Consider the following 13,582-nt stretch of genomic DNA (forward strand, 5'->3'; position numbering starts at 1 on the left):
GGCGCTGCGCTGAATTAATTGAGTGATTAAAAAGGTATAAAATAAAAATTAATAATTATGATAATAGTGAGCTGCTAGCATTAAATTGTGTACAACAATCTTACAAACATAAAAAACAAAAAGAGAATGCAGTGACAAATCAACACTATAATATCTCTTTTTGTTTTTTATGTCACGGGAGCGCTCCTCCAGAGAACTGGAAGGGGGAAGCGGGCCGCGGCAGATCATCCAGGTACCACAAGGGCATGTTGCACCGGCATAGTGTGTCCCACCCCCCCCCCCCCCCCCCCCCCCCCCCCAAAAAACATGTCCTCCCGCCCCGGTGCTCACTCCCCACACCGGGGGGCAGAAAAAGGGGGGGAACAGTATCAGATCTCCCCCACCCGGGCTTCAGGGCATCAAACATATCCATCCCCATGTCCAGCCGCATCCCGTGAGCATACCGCCTGTCCACTGGCACATCCTCGACCGGTCCCCCTCGTGTATCAGGGGGGAAGAGCAGGGCTGTAGACCCAAACATTTCCGGGCGGGCAGAGAGGGCATAAACATCCCCAATGTTGGCGAACAGTGTATGGCCGGTCCTCCAGGGGGGAAGGGGGCCGGGGAGCTCCCCAATCCGCGAGGAGGGCCCCGCAGCATCCACAGGCACAAAAATGACACATTCACTCCCTGGCGCACAGCAACGAATGTGCAGGGCCGTCGCCAGGTGATCCGGGACAGGACGGGACGGGGCGGGGCGGGGGGCGCCAGGAAACACCGCCAGACCCAGTCACACAAAGAGTCTCCTTGCACCGGAGCACGGAGCCTCAAACCTTCCGGGTGCTCGGCAATGGCCCAAACATGAGCGGCTAGGGGGTGGTCACGTCAGGGAAGAATAATAGCTGCAGGGGTGTAAAACGGGAAAGGGTGGCCCAAGGCCTACTCACGTGGGGCTCCCCCTGAAGTGGTGCGATGCCTCAGTCTGCCTCTCTGATGGCGGGGTGGCACAGGGCCACGATGCACCGAGACACCCGATCTCCCTGCCTGGCGTGGGAGAATCTGCAGCCAATCGGGATGCTGGATCGGCTCTGCTTCCATAAAACGGAACAGTGCCGGTAGGTCCACCACTGTTTGCAGGGTAAAGGTGCCAGACTCTCCACAGAATGATACTGACAGGGGGGTAGCCCCATCGGTACGTGACACCCATTTGCCTCGCCAGCTCCAGCAGGGGACGTAGCAATGCTCTGCGCCGCAGGGTCGCCCTTGACAAGTCCGACAGGATCCTGATCTGCGATCCCCCATCTCCATATCGTCATGCTCCCAAGCTCTTCTCAGGATGTTCTCCTTTTGTGTATAGCGATGGAGCCTGCAGATAACATGTCGCGGCCTGCTGGAATCTGCAGACCTGGGGCCCAGGGCTCTATGGGCTCTGTCCAGAACCACATCAGCCTCCGGATCATCCAGAACTACTCGGAAAATCACCCACACTGTCTCACTCACTCACTTCCTCCGCATCTGTCACCTCTGGAACGCCTCGGAGCCACAGGTTATTATGGCGGCTCCGGTCCTCAATGTCTTCCAGATGCAGCTGGAGCGACACCGCAGTGTTGCGGTGCTGGTCGCGTGACCGCTCCAGCTCCGATACCCGGGTTTCCAGGGAGGACAGTGACACCTCGCCCGTAGCAACCTGGTCCGACAGGGACGATACTTCACCCTTCACCTCCTGGATAAATCGCCTGTGGGTCTCCTCCAAACGGAGGATCAGGGCCTCTATGGCTGTCTGGGTCGGGAGGGCTTGGAGCATCACCCTGATGTCCTGATCCAGGCTGGAGACATCCGATTCTCCCTGGGGTTCCATGTTGCCTCTTGGGGGGATCTTCAGTACACCCGGGGAGCTTGACTGTAGGTCCGGGTGGGGTCTGCAGGGTGTCAACACATGCTGGGCCTCGTGGCACCGTAGCTCTCGCTCCAGGGGAAGACCCCTGCAAAAGCTGGAAATATCGGTGTATTTCACCTGAGTTTTTCCCCAGGGGTGTCCCCCTTGTCACTGCTCTAGTCTTGTATCGCTTGGAGGAGCTTATACCGGTGGAAATGGGTGTTTTAGCCGGGGCATGAGGGCTCAGACCGGGAGCTCAAGAAAAAAGCTGCCTCACACGGCCATTTCCAGGCCACGCCCAACAATAATTTTTTAGGGGTTCACAAAGAAGGCCTGCCCCTCTACAAAATCAAATATAGATGGAATTGTTAGACCAATTTTGTGGTGTTAATTTTATCTTTATGGCTTGCAACAGCAAAACAAAACGTATTTCCACAACTCTCTGCCTAGCAGGTATAGGATAACTCTTTTTTTTTTTTTTTTTTTTTTTCATGTTCACTTCTGCTGCCCAAACCTGTGGAAAGAGAAGGAGCCAGGAATAAGTATACGAGAAATGTTTGATCTACTACCAGCTTATATGCAGGAGAACAACGGTGAATGGACATGGTTTTCAAACCCAACTGATCATATTGCTTGGAGAATGGTTGACTGGGCACTGACTTTTGTTTAATTTGAGGCACCATATCTAAAATATACTGTGTTGTAAATTTAATTTTATTAAATTATCTTTCTGTACAATAACCTCCTATACATAATAATATCAGTTTAATTTACTATTTAAAAAAAAGTATTTATATTTATTATGGCTCCATTCCCCAGCATTTTGTAATATAACATACACAAATGCAGTCCCATGGTTATCATGGCTGTGTAACCATCCATCTGCAATACATTTTCATAGTCTTCTTACTCCTGCTCCACATCCCCCCAACATATGCATGCCCAAATCTCTGTACAGTTTAATGGAAAGCCATAGCTTGACAAGCTTATGATTGTCTTTCCCACTAAAGCTCAGTCCACTCATGAGGATACAGTACAGGTTACACAGTGAAGATCACCAGGTTGCATTTTAGGTCTGTTATATTAAAAAATGCTGGGGGGAGGAGAGATGACCTAATAAGAATCAGTGCAGCAAAAGCTGACTTATTGTTGAAGAAGGATGCTAGTCTGAAAATGTATTTAGATCTGGAAATGTAAGCTATTTTTTCCATGACCTTATACGTATTATCTGATCAAAACCAGGCACCCAGGAAAATGTGTTGCCTGTGGCCTGCTTTAAGACAATGAGGAGTATGCTGAAGATGTGATGGCCCAGATTCACAGAGATCGGTGCATCTTTATGCCGGCGTAGTGCATCTCATATGCGCTACGCCGACGTAACTTAGAGAGGCAAGCACCGTATTCTCAGAGCAAATGCTTCCCACGTTGCACCGGCGTAATGTAAATTCGTAGGCGTAAGCTGGCGTAATTCAAAGTAGGAAGGAAGTGGGCGTGATCCATTTAAATGAAGCGTGACCCAATACAAATGAAGGGCCGAGCGAACGGCGCATACGCCATGACGTGGACGTATGTCCCGCACCCCTCTGCGCATGCTCACAACTACGCCCGGCGTAACCCCTGAGATACGCCGGCCCACCGCCTACGCCCAGGGCATAAATACATACGCCCAGACATGCGCCCGTCAAGCACAAAAGTACACCCGTTTGTTTGTGGTGTAGGTACTTTTGCTATGAGCCATGTCTGCTCTAGCGTCTGGGAAGGAGAGGAGGATGAAGAACTTTTACCCACAGGAGAGGGTGATTGTGATATCGGCCATGTCCAGGTACGATGCTTGCCTCCATGGGGCAGAGAGTGGCACAACCAGTAAGGCCAAGAAGGATGAGATCCTGCTTGAGATCACCACACAGGTCAATGCCCTTGGTAATGAGGTAAGGACCCCCAATGACATTTTAAAAAAGATCAATGACCTGCGTCGTGTGGTCAGAAAGAAGCTGGCCACAATGAGGAAGCATGCCAGGGGCACTGGAGGTGGACCAGCCACTGCTATTACGCGCACTCCTGATGAGCAGGTGGTTGCCCGGTGTCTTCAGAGGGAGCAAGTGGAGGGAGTGGAGGGCTATGACACCTTTGAACAGGCCTTGAGGACAGGTAAGTGTGTTTTATCTCCTATCTGGTGTGTAGCATGTGAGGGGGTGGAATGGAACATGTGACAAGTGTGTGGGTCCACCAACATGTGAATGTTTTGTGTCATCCACAGATGTGCTGGAGGGAGCGGGGCCATCTGCTGCCTGTGGCCGTCCCATGCCATCATCCCCGGAACATCTGGCTCAGCCTGACCCCCTGGGAAGCCAGGAGTCAGCGGTGGAGGGGAGTGCCCACACCTCAAATCAAGAGGTGGTTGAGGAGGAGTTGGTCAATATGAATCAGGAGGCTTGCCTCTATTTGGAGGATTCTTCCCTTTTGGCTGGGCCCTCTCACACATCCACCCCCATCACGTCAAGCCCCTCAGGGTCCAACCCCATCAGGTCAAGCCCCTCAAAGGCCTCCCCGTATCGAAGGCCCCAAGCCTCTCTTGGCCCCAGGAAGGCTACGAGGAAGACAAGGGGTGTTCCTGAATTCCTCCCTGGAAGATCTAGCGAGGGAACAGGACCGCCAGACCCACCATATGGGTGCTGTTGCCGTGGAGATGGCCTCCTCAAGCCACATAAATCACACTCTCCAGGATGTTAGTGGGAACAGTGCTGCGATGGTCACCTGCCTTGGGGAGCTGCAGGCAACAACAGCAGACCTTGTGGCAGAGGTAAAGTCCCTGGCAGTGGCCATACAGGCAAATACAGCTGCCATCGAGGCGGAGGGGAGGCAGACGCGGCTGTTTCAGGCGGAGACAAATGCAGTACTCACCCGCATTGCCGTGGCTTTGGAGGGCAGGCAGCCAGCCAGGGATAGACCAGGGGATGCTCCTTCTCCTGATGCCCCACCCCCCCACCCGAGGCTCCCACTAGACAATAAAGGAGCCAGAGCCGTGGCACCAGGCTTGGCCCACGACAGGGCAATTGATTTTTTTTCTTATATTCATGAGCATTTTTTTTATGTTTGCTCAGGTCATGAGCGTTTTTTTTTTATGTTTGCTCAGGTCATGAGCATTTTTATTTAGTAGTTCCTGCACACGGTGAGGAGTGCAGGCTACAGTGTGTCTGGTGTGTGAATGTGGGGGTGACACTCCTGCCAGCAAAGGGGTGTCACCCTGGGTCGTCGGGGAGAAGTTATCCCCGCGACCGTGTGAATGTGGTATGAATGGACAGCGACACCATTGCGGCGTTACTGCTCCCAAATCATGCATGGTGGACTTGGGCTAATCCAATGTGAGGTGGATGTGGTGTGTGTGAGCTAGGGACCACAGTGGTGTGCATGCGTGCATTCTCCTTGTGCCATGATGAATGTGTGTGTTTAACGTGCAAAGATGCCTACCACGAGGCATCTCCTGACTGCTCTTCCCTCAGCAGACGGGGTAGCCTCGGTTAGGGGGGGACTGTGTGGTTCGGGGGTCAGGTCATCACGTATGTCAATCTCCAGGCCCTTTCTCATGGCGTAGTTGTGCAGCATGCAACATGCACCGATGATCTGGCACACAAAGTTTGGGGAATACAACAGGGTACCCCCGGACTTATGCAGGCATCGGAAACGGGACTTCAGGATGCCAAAAGTGCGTTCCACCACTGCACGGGTACGTATGTGTGCAGCATTGTATTTTCTCTCTCCTCTGGTTTGGGGATTCCGGAATGGAGTCAGGAGATGGGGCCCAAGTGCATATGCAGAGTCACCTGGAAGGGAAAAGACAGGAGGATGTTAGCCGTGCATGTGCCCCTTGTGATGTCTGCATCATGGGGTCGGACAGTCATGCCTGACTCCCATGTCACTCACCAAGCAGCCAGCTGTCCCCGTACACGTTCTGTTCGAATTCCGTTGGGATGTTGCTTTGACGGTATATGTAGCTGTCGTGGCTGGCCCCTGGGAGTTTGGCACGGACGTGCCATATGAGGCATTGGGCATCGGCTATCACCTGTACATTGATGGAATGCCAGTGCTTACGATTGCAGTATATGTGCTCTGTGGCACAGGGGCGCCGTAGTGCCAAATGGGTGCAATCAATGGCCCCCACGGTGCGTGGGAATCCTGCAATCCTGACAAAATCCTGCCTTGCCTTCTGCCGCAGATGCTCATGGGTGGGTCTGATGATGTGGTGGGACATGCATCTGAGGATTGCAGGGACAACCTGGTGCACGCATCTGCTCATGCTGGAATGTGACATCCCAGCCACTACTCCACTTGTACGCTGGAATGATCCACTGGCGAGGAAATGGAGTGTTGCCAGTACCTTGACCAGTGGCTGAACTGCATGTGAGCGATCTGTCTGGCTGGTGATGTCATCATGCAGGGCTGTGGCTATTTCCAGGATGGCATCAGTGCTGAATCTGAAGATGCGATACACCTCCGAATCCCCCATGCCAAAGACGTTCATGCGCGTTCGGTATATCCTCTCCTGTGCCCTCCTTCTACGCGCCTCTGAACACACTAGTAGTGCTATGACCATCCCTGCCCCTGGCATGTTGGCATACGGATGTGTTGTCCTGCAAGTGTGGTTGCTCAGCTCGTCCGTAACGGTGCTGCTGCAGCTGCTCTCCAGCTGACCAGTGCACGTCTGTTGCTGAGTTACACCTGCTTAATGAGGGGTAACTTTAGGCCGGACGTACAACTTAGCCTGCGTCGGGCGTACGTACGTTCGTGAATCACTGTATCTCCCTCATTTGCATATTTGAATAGAAAATCAATGGGAGCGCCAGATGCGTCCAGCGTAAATATGCGATCACGCTACGCCGGTGTAGGAAAGTTACGTCAGTCGGAAGAAGCCTATTTTCAGGCGTATCTGGTTATGTGGGTACGGCGCATAGATACGGCGGCGTATATATACACTTACGCCGCGCATCTAGAGATACGCCGGCGTAAGTTCTTTGTGAATCTGGGCCGATGTGTCTATGCTAATCCACCATGATTTTATGGGGATTTAAATAAAAGTAGAGATAAATTATTTTGGATGAAGCATGTGCAGGTTTTTTTTTTTTGCCATCTGTGTCCCATTGAGGAGATTTTTTTTTTTTTTTTTTTTGATAAGTTCTGTTTGTGTTAAGGATTTTATTTTACTTTCCATGACAATGGTAAACAGGACAATTAAAGAGGGTGCATCTCCCAAAAAGGGGCACAGACAGCAATTAAAACTGATAGGTGTTTAAATCCCTCTATTTTATCCAAGGGAAAAAAAAAAAGTTTTGCCTTTAGATACTGTATACTGTAGCTGTATATGTAAAAGTGACTGGGTGCTCAATTAGTTTCCTTTTTTTATTCCTATAATTTAATGTACAGGCTTGGAAGCTATCCCTTTATGGGGGCATGTTCACATTGTACAAAATGTAACTTGATACTCACAGACAATACTTTCATGGTTTTTGATATTACAGAGCTAATCAGGCAGATTTGGCAGATTATTGCTATGTCTTAATAAATAAAATGATAAACCTGATTGTTTAACCATGGAAAAGTTTTCCTTAAGTGTATTTTGATCAGAATTTTCCAGCATGGCATCTTCAGGACATAGTAAAAAAATATTTTAAAATAAGACAACTTAAGAAATCCGCAAATCATATTTATACCTTTAAATCTTCTTCATTAATTTCTTCACTGATTTCCATGATACTCTCTTGAGAGGCACGCCTGCTGTAAATATCTAATTCTCGTGTTATTACAGATTGGGGGGCCATTGACATTTTTCTAATAGAAGCACTCCCTCTTGCAAAAGCAATTTGACTTTGTGAAACTGATGTACCAGTCATTAGGTTCAACACTGACTGCCTCCTTCGACCATGAAAAGTTGGACCCGCATTAAGAATGTTACTCCGTGGTAGGATGGCTTCCCCTTGTTCTGAATCGGGAACTAAGGAAAGTCTTCTTTCTTCTGGTTCTGCAGGGGCCTCTTCTTCAATTCCTCCCATTTGTGGCTGAGCTTTCTGCTTGATTGAAAACTTTCTACTTGACTTCCGAGAATTTATTATGGAATTTTTCCTCTTCTCAATAATTTCTGCTGCCTGTTTAAAGGACTTATTTCGGGCTTCATTTCTAGCAACTATAGGTTCACTGTCAATGGAGAGTCGTCTCAATGTCTCTGTTAATATGGAATTTCTCCGTTCTGCACTGAAGTTATCAAAGGCATCAAATCCCATAAGCTGGGAGCTGAAGTCTGGACGTTGCTCTTGAAGCTCTGCAAATGTTCCATAAAAATAAGAGGTACCTTCATGCAGAATGAGTATTTTGTCAGCTTTTTTCAGCTGTTCCAGTTTTGAGGTAACTAGAATCCTGGTCTTGTTGGCCATAAGCTTGCAAATACAACTATGAAAAAAAAAAAAAAATACAGTAATCATCATAAAATAAATCATATTTTAGAGAAAATATGCATGTCAATGTCAAAAGGAAAATTATATATATATATATATATATATATATATATATATATATAGTATATGAAAAAAATCACAGATTTTCGAGGCTGCCCTGGGTTTCCATAGCCAATAATGTGGGCCATAGAGACTCTGCTTTTGATTTGCCTACAGAGATTTCAGACCTAGATTTTTATTTAGGAAACTCATCAATAACAAAAATGTGTGTCCAGGACCTGGCCACAGATAGGGCCCTTTCACATGGGCAGACTGTTCAGGTCCGCCTGTCAGTTTTTTAGGCAAACCTGAACGGGCGCTCCGTGCACCTCTATGGAGCCACGGATGTCAGCGGTGATCTTACCCGCTCGGATCCGCCAAAGTGTGACGGAGGAAAACCCTACTTTTCAATCCGTCTGGCGGATCGGATGACAACGGACTCTACGGTCCGTCGTCATCCAATCCCCCATAGGGGAGAGCGCCACAGTGTGCAGAGACCGACCTGTCATCTGCCCTTTTATACGGGCGGACCGTTTAGGTCCACCTGCCAGTTTTTTTAGGCTGACCTGAATGGGTGCTCCGTGCTCCTCTATGGAGCCACGGATATCAGCGGTCACATGCCCGCTGACATCCGACCCGCTCCGCCAAAGTGTGACGGAAGAAAACCCTACATTTCCATCCGTCTGGCGGATCGGATCGGGTGACCGCGGACTCTACTCTGTCGTAATTCGATCCCCCATAGGGGAGAGTGGCGCTCTGACAGGTCGGTCCCTGCACAGTGTGGGGAGACAAACCTGTCATCTGCCTGCTCAGTAGGGATCGACGGAGCAATACCTGCTGAGCTAGAGCTGAGATAAAATGTTTGAGGCTTCCACCATTTCTACATATACTAGGTGAATTCACACTACAAAGCAGAATCGCTGATCTGGCCACTCTGGGTTGCCGGCTGCAGTAGGGTGCAGTGTGGTGCGTGATTCAGGGCATCACACAACTCTCTTCTTTTGTGGTTCGGCACAGTTTACTGTGATAAAATACAGCATGTTTGCATTGTACCACTGCACGCTGTGATGCAGCACTGGGCTGGGTTGAAGTGTGAATGGGACATACAATTGTCTCCTGTGTGTCCCTGTGGTGACAAACAATTTACAATTTTCGATTATTCTGTTTCACAATTTATAGATTTAAGATGCTTAGAATCTTTACATACACGTATTTAGGGTGTAACATGATACTAATGAAGCAGCCCCGCTCCACCCCACTGATCTGCCATTGTGACAGTGGGCAGGGGGATCCTCTTTCAGCACCCGCACAATTTAAAAACAGGGTGGGGACTCCACCCGCACAGCCATGTTATTTATTCACAGTAATCTGTGAATGAATGAATTATAAGTCATATCTACGACCATGGCAGATAGCGAGGGCACTGATGAACGCTCTCATAGTTCATTGACACTTCCTGCACTTTGGTAACTGTCTGTCCCTAAGGGATTAGCAAAAAACACTACAGTTGATGAACATAAGTGATCAAAAATATATTGCCTTTTTATTTCTCTGCAATAATGTAGCGCCTTGCTCCCATTGAGTAGGCGCTATGTGTTAAATTATAGTTGTCTGAGCAGTAGTTTGGCTCAGAATAACTATTCTAAATTGTTGGTTCTGTTTAGTTCAGCTGGGTTGCACAAGTTTCCCCCTGATGGTGGGTGTCGCTGTCACCGCAGGTCAAGGTTGGAAAGGCAACAGGCTGAATGTATTGGGTATCTCTCTCTCAGAAGTGGCTCAGGGGGCGTGATCAACCTGCTGTGCATTCTGGGGAGGGGTACTTAAGGGACAGATGCCCTTCTGGCCTTAGGAATGTGTGAGCTGTTTTGTAGCCTCAGGGTCGGCTGGCCCGAGGCCTAGCAACTGAGAGTAGTCCCAGGAGTTGCTGGGGCCTACTGATCCAGGGATGGTCCTTTGCTACCTTTTCTACGGAAGGAAGCTGAACCAATGGGATTCAATTGATGAACGTACTCTGGCGGATCTGCCTCACTGTGCTGCCGGTCCAGCTGAAAGATTCTTGGCACCATGAGTTGTGTAACTTTTGTTGGAACTATACCAAGTGTGCAGTTGGTTACACGATCTTGTGGCAGAAGATCGTGGGACGGCCTGACGACACTTATCAAGTCTGTGGCAGAGATTGTGACGAGATTCACACCAGCTGCTAGGCCAGTGAGAGTAGGCCTATCTGGTGGTTGCTCTAGCCCTCTGTTGGAGAACTTTGTTTAATAAAACCCTTGAAAGAGACTTTGTGTTTGGTGCAGAAATTCTTATGGACAAGTCTTCAAGGAGAACCCTTGAAACGAGCGTATGGAACAGTAAGGTATCGGCAGGCACAAATCTAAACCAGCAGCTCCTTCGGGGGTAGTGCTACATACAAAAAGCAGTGAATGATTTGGGTACATACCTTTCAAATATCTCTTTCTCTGTAAACAAATCAAGGTAACTAAATGGAGAATCCAGTAGGTAGAGGTCAGCATCTTTGTACACGGCTCTAAAGAAACCACAAATAGAAATTGATAGGTAAAACATTTACCAGGACTATATGCACTAACATAAAACAGGGGTATACCAGGGACATCTGTGGGCACCATGCCATATCATTTTCATATCAAATAATATATAAAGTGCCTAATGTCAGAAACTTTATAGAGTTCCTGACCTTTGTGAAATGGCAAGTGTAAGCTTTACTGCCTGCCGGATTGCATTTTAATTCAATTGATTGCTTAGGTTGGTCCTTATATTACACAGTTTTGGTATTTAATGTCATGGCCCTCTCCTTCTTTCCACAAGCTACTCCTATCCTTTAAAACCTGTTATTCATTCCATATCAACTTCAAATGTTTTAAAAAATGGTTTCTAACACTTGAATATACAGTATACACCTGTGAAAAATATTCTTAAGTCCTACTGCCAGGCCTTACAGTGGAAGAAGAAATCTTTTGTGGTAATGCTATGATGTAAACCTGCTACTTCCATTGAGAAATTACATGTAGCCCCTTCCTTTTTCAATCAATAAAATGTTCTGTATTTTCTATAACCTTAAAAACAAAAAACAAAAAACAAAAAATCGTCCACTTTCCACTTATGAATGTTTTATTGGTTAGACTCATGGCTGCAAGTAAGGGAGTTTACAAGGTCACCTAACCATAAGATGACTGTTGTCTGAGCTGATCAGCTTTTGCAACAATCTCTATATACTCTATAAAACATCAAAACAGACAAGCCTGGCTGACCCATCTTGGGGGAAATAAAAAATAAGATTTCCCATAAAGTGCACATTTGGCCCTACCGTGGACATTCAATTATTTCCATGTTCCTAAAGGCATTACAAAAGCTTTAAAAAAACATCGCTAACCTCTCTAGCTGCTTTTAATGTGAAGTTAATAGTTCTCTAAGATCTTCAAAGAGCACAACAAAGCTTTTAGGCTGGCCATACACGGAGCAAATTTCTTTCCTTGGAATTCGCTCGATTCCCCTATCAACACAGACAGTGTTGGTGTGGGAATTCCCCGTGCCAGGTCATTGCTTTTTCCCGGCGGGGGGGCAAGGGAAACCGTCCCTGCCGGAAGAAGATAGTGATTATTGCTAGCCGCTACCGATAATCACAGGTAAAACCCGGCATTAATCAAGTTGATCGATCGATTAACTTGGTACATTCAGCCTGCCCATACATGGTTCGAAGCAGGAACCAGTCGAGATTTAAACAGTATATAGGTAGGGAAAATGTACCAATATAATTCGAACTGCGTATGGCTTACTTACCTTAGTCTTTTAGGCCGGGTTCACACTGCTCTGACATGAAAGTCGCGTGACTTTGCCAGGCGACTTTGGCGTGACTTCGATGTAAATTTGACGCAAACTCAATGCAATTTAGAAGCAACTTTAGGGAATGCCTGTGTAATCTTTCTGTAAAGTGGGATCCAAATCACATCAATTAAGATGAGGATCCAACTTGAATGCAACTTCCATTCAATTATATGGGCTGAAATCGGACAGAAGACGGACCAAATTAGTGCAAGAACCTTTTCCAAAGTTGGACCGACACAAGTCAGACCAGTTAGGATGGCTCTCATTGGGAAACATTGGTGTTTATACGTCATGCGACATGTGCTCTCAAAGTGAACTGGGCCTTAGTGGTTTCTAACACCTTACAAACACCTGGTCACTGTTAACACTAGAGGCATAGTAGCCTGCCAAGATCTGTTTTAATTCCTTTACGTTGGCCTGAACAGGTGCTTTAAAGTGATTTTAAACCCTTACACACCACTTTTACCTACAGGAAAGCCTATAATAAGGCTTCCCTGTAGGTACCGTGAACATTAAGGAGATATTCACTGTATCAGCATGTGTCGATGCTTTTTGCACAAGCGCTCTGAAGAAACGGCTTATGCGCGGGAGTGACGTCATCGAGGCTCTGGCCAATCACAGCGCCGGAGCCCACAAAATAACTCTAGGGGCTTTGATCTAAGTATTTCATAATAAGCTAGTATGCTATGCATACTAGCTCATTATGCCTTTGTCTTGCAGTTTGTTTGTTTTTTCTTGGGTTTACAACCACTTGAAATGGACAATAATGCCTGGGGCCAGAAGGAGGGGCTCCCAATCTTTTTGCACTGTGATCACTGGGCACAATGCTGACATCATCAGGAGCTCATTCTACCAGCCCCTGATCATTAGTAGGTTGTAGCTCTGTCACTGTTCTGAGGGCACTGATAGAGTGCTCCCTAGAACTACACAATGACACATATATACCATAGCTGGGCATTAAAGGGTTTTTTGCTGAAATGACTGTTTACAGGGTATAGAGACATAAAAGTTAACTGATTCCTTTTAAAAATGATTAAAAATTGATTAAATTCAATCATATAATGTGCCTGTAGTTTCACTTTCGTTTTTAAACTGGTTTCATGTTTATGTGAAGTAAAGAGACCCATAGAACAAAAACAAACAAATCCAGGGCAGTGTTTTGTTTTTAAAATGAATCTGATTGGTTCTGTTAAGTTTTAGACACACAGTAATGACAGCTAGACCATCGTGAAAAGCTCCCAGTATGATGGTTATAAGGAGCCAGGCAACCAGGAAGTGTGGAGATCAGAGCAGTTTTACAGCAACATCAAAGCAAAAACGAACAATAAGGACATGAAACTAGTACTGCAGTAAGGTAAAGGAAGCTATTTAGCTAAAAAAAAAAATCCTTTAGTGATCC

General features: G+C 47.3%; 1 protein-coding gene across 1 annotated transcript in view; it reads right to left on the reverse strand.

Moving 5' to 3' along the window:
• The window catches only part of CFTR (CF transmembrane conductance regulator), a 208,500-nt gene that overhangs the window by 54,916 nt on the left and 140,002 nt on the right, over positions 1 to 13,582 (reverse strand). The window contains 2 exon segments of the mRNA XM_040343760.1: positions 7,561 to 8,293; positions 10,781 to 10,867. Coding sequence (XP_040199694.1) covers positions 7,561 to 8,293; positions 10,781 to 10,867 — 820 coding nt within the window.

Source organism: Rana temporaria, chromosome 3 (assembly GCF_905171775.1).
Source record: "Rana temporaria chromosome 3, aRanTem1.1, whole genome shotgun sequence".
Lineage (NCBI taxonomy): Eukaryota > Metazoa > Chordata > Amphibia > Anura > Ranidae > Rana > Rana temporaria.